The sequence below is a fragment of the Tachysurus fulvidraco genome, chromosome 12, assembly GCF_022655615.1.
Source record: "Tachysurus fulvidraco isolate hzauxx_2018 chromosome 12, HZAU_PFXX_2.0, whole genome shotgun sequence".
NCBI lineage: Eukaryota > Metazoa > Chordata > Actinopteri > Siluriformes > Bagridae > Tachysurus > Tachysurus fulvidraco.
Window position 1 is genome coordinate 27782600 of NC_062529.1, and position 3260 is coordinate 27785859.

At 42.4% G+C, this 3260-nt stretch overlaps 1 protein-coding gene across 1 annotated transcript; it reads left to right on the top strand.

Moving 5' to 3' along the window:
• The first annotated feature begins 1813 nt into the window (after window positions 1–1813).
• On the top strand, window positions 1814–2781 carry LOC125146067 (transmembrane protein 106C-like). The gene is made up of 3 exons (XM_047821808.1): window positions 1814–2038; window positions 2455–2504; window positions 2674–2781. Exons 1-3 carry the CDS (start codon window positions 1829–1831, stop codon window positions 2729–2731), a joined length of 318 nt encoding a protein of 105 aa, XP_047677764.1. The 5' UTR covers window positions 1814–1828; the 3' UTR covers window positions 2732–2781.
• The last annotated feature ends 479 nt before the right edge of the window (window positions 2782–3260 follow it).

The following is a 3260-nucleotide window of genomic DNA, read 5'->3' on the forward strand; positions in this document are numbered from 1 at the left end:
CTACTTGACCTTAGTGCTGCATTCGACACTATAGATCACAACATTCTTCTAGATCGCTTACAATATTACACAGGTATTCATGGTCAGGCTTTAAGCTGGTTTAGATCCTATCTGTCTGACCGATACCATTTTGTAGAATTAAATGGTGAATCCTCCAGTTTACTACCAGTTAATTATGGGGTCCCTCAAGGATCAGTTCTAGGACCTCTGCTTTTCTCTATATACATGCTTCCATTAGGGAACATTATTAGAAGACATGGGATTAGTTTCCATTGTTATGCTGATGACACACAGTTATATATCTCATCAAAACCAGATGAAATAGCCACAGTGTCCAAATTAACTCGGTGCCTTAGAGAGATAAAAGACTGGATGAGCTGCAACTTTCTATTGTTAAACTCCGATAAGACTGAAATACTACTCATAGGTCCAAAAACCAGTGCACATAAACTCTCACAACTTAACTCCCATTTAGAGGGATGTACTATTACAAGTAGCTCGACAGTGAAAGACCTCGGTGTTATACTAGACAGTAACTTGTCTTTTAAAAATCATATCGCCCATACTACCAAAACAGCCTTCTTCCACCTTAGAAACATTGCCAAGCTGAGAAACATCCTGTCTGTATCTGATGCTGAGAAGCTAGTTCATGCATTCATGACCTCTAGACTGGACTATTGTAATGCATTACTAGGTGGTTGTCCTGCATCTTTAATAAATAGGTTACAGTTAGTCCAAAATGCAGCTGCCAGAGTTCTCACTAGGACAAGAAAGTATGACCATATAACCCCAATTTTATCATCTCTACACTGGCTACCTGTTAGGTATAGAATTGACTACAAACTGCTGCTACTTACGTACAAGGCTCTTAATGGTTTAGCTCCCATGTATCTAACTAGTCTGCTAACACGTTACAATCCTTCACGCTCTCTGAGATCACAAAACTCAGGGCTTTTGGTAGTTCCCAGAATATCTAAGTCTACTAAAGGTGGTAGAGCATTTTCTTATTTAGCTCCCAAACTTTGGAATAGTCTTCCTGATAGTGTTCGGGGCTCAGACACACTTTCCCAGTTTAAATGTAGATTAAAAACTCATCTCTTCAGTCAGGCGTACACATAATACATCCCATAATATCATGCACCAGTACATCAGACCAGCACATTTTTATGAACGGCAGATATGTTAATCCCTTTCCACTGCTTTTCTCTTTGTACCCATCCCGAGGCATCCAGACACTGTACCAGCTCCCATCGTCCTCTGTGGGACGAAGCCTTTGGACATCCACTGAGCCGAGGCCGACTCTAAGAATCCTGAGACATCTCCAGTTAGACTTTGTGGTACTCAGAAGATCAGAAGTCCTTAAACCTCACACCAATACACCATTTGTTTGACTGTATATTACAATCACACCCCAGTGTCACCCATATGAGGATGGGTTCCCCCTTGAGTCCGGTTCCTCTCAAGGTTTCTTCCTTTACCAATTTAAGGGAGTTTTTCCTTGCCACTGCTGCCTGAGTCATCTCAGACTTGCTCATAGGGGAATAAATACATACACACTGTGAACTATATACATCTAATAATAATCTAGAATTTTTATTCTGTTAATTCTTATTTCTTTTATTATTCGTTATTTCCTTTATCATTAATTATGTTTACCTTCTGCTTTATGTTTATGTTCTGTAAAGCTGCTTTGAGACAATGTCTATTGTAAAAAGCGCTATACAAATAAACTTGAATAGAATGAATGAAAATCTCTAACAATCGCTTTTATAGAGAAAGTTTCAGATTGAGAGAAAGTGTTGTGTGTTTTAAACTAAATAATAAGCAAATGTGGGATTTAAAAACCTGTCTCTTTGTGTGGGCGTGGCTGTGGGCGTGGCTGTGGGCGTGTTCTCAGAATGCCCTGAAGTTTAACAACTGGAACTTCTTCACCGTGTTGGTGGACAGCGTGAGCAGTCAGGTTCTCTACATGAAGACGGTCATTGGCACTCAGCAGCTTGACAACATCATCAGAATCCAACCACTAAGCCAGAGACAGGTAAGGGGGCGGAGTCAGAGATGAGAGTAGGGGAGGGGTCAGTAAGAGATGAGAGTAGGGGAGGGGTCGGTCAGAGATGATCATGTAGGCACGGTCAGTCACAGACCGATACAGGAGAAGGGTTACAAATCAGTTTATGAATCACACCTACAGACTGTTGTGTACGTGACCCTGTGTGTGTTTATTGTGCAGATGAATCACACCTACAGACTGTTGTGTACGTGACCCTGTGTGTGTTTATTGTGCAGATGAATCACACCTACAGACTGTTGTGTACGTGACCCTGTGTGTGTTTATTGTGCAGATGAATCACACCTACAGACTGTTGTGTACGTGACCCTGTGTGTGTTTATTGTGTAGATGAATCACACCTACAGACTGTTGTGTACGTGATCCTGTGTGTGTTTATTGTGCAGATGAACTTCACTGTGAATGTGGAGATCGGCGGGTCGCTGTCCTACGTATAGTGAGTTCATTTTTACTTTTTTGCTACTACTGAGTTCAAATTTAGCAACTGAGTCGCTTAGTTTATGCTAATGTTTTAGCCTGTGTGTGTGTGTGTGTGTGTGTGTGTGTGTGTGTGTGTGTGTGTGTGTGTGTGTGTGACTGATGTTTGTTTTTTTTTGTTCTCACAGTGCTTTCTGCACCATGGCCAGCATTAAAGTTCATAACATTGTGGTGTTCACACAGTGAGTCTCTGTCACGCTTCATAATGTTACAAACATAAAGCCTTTACAGTGACGAGTCAGTGTGAGAAGCTTAATCACACACACACACACACACTACTCACACACTCGCGCACACACACACACACACACACACACTACTCACACACTCCACACACACACTACACACACACTACACACACTCCACACACACACACACACACACACACTACTCACACACTCCACACACACACTACACACACTCCACACACACACACACACACACACACACTACTCACACACACCTCACACACACACACTCCACACACACTACTCACACACACACACACACACACACACACACACACACTACTCACACACTCCACACACACACTACTCACACACTTCTCACACACTCCACACACTACACACACACACTTCACACACACACACTACTCACACACACACACACTCACACCTCACACACACTCACACACTTCACACACCACACACACACACACACACACTACTCACACACTCCACACACACACACACAC

Coding starts and splice junctions, on each gene's coding strand:
- LOC125146067 (XM_047821808.1), top strand. CDS start 1,829: ATGTGGGATTTAAAAACCTGTCTCTTTGTGTGGGCGTGGCTGTGGGCG. Junction 2,039..2,454: donor AACCACTAAGCCAGAGACAG/GTAAGGGGGCGG, acceptor TTTATTGTGCAG/ATGAACTTCACTGTGAATGT. Junction 2,505..2,673: donor GGGTCGCTGTCCTACGTATA/GTGAGTTCATTT, acceptor TTGTTCTCACAG/TGCTTTCTGCACCATGGCCA.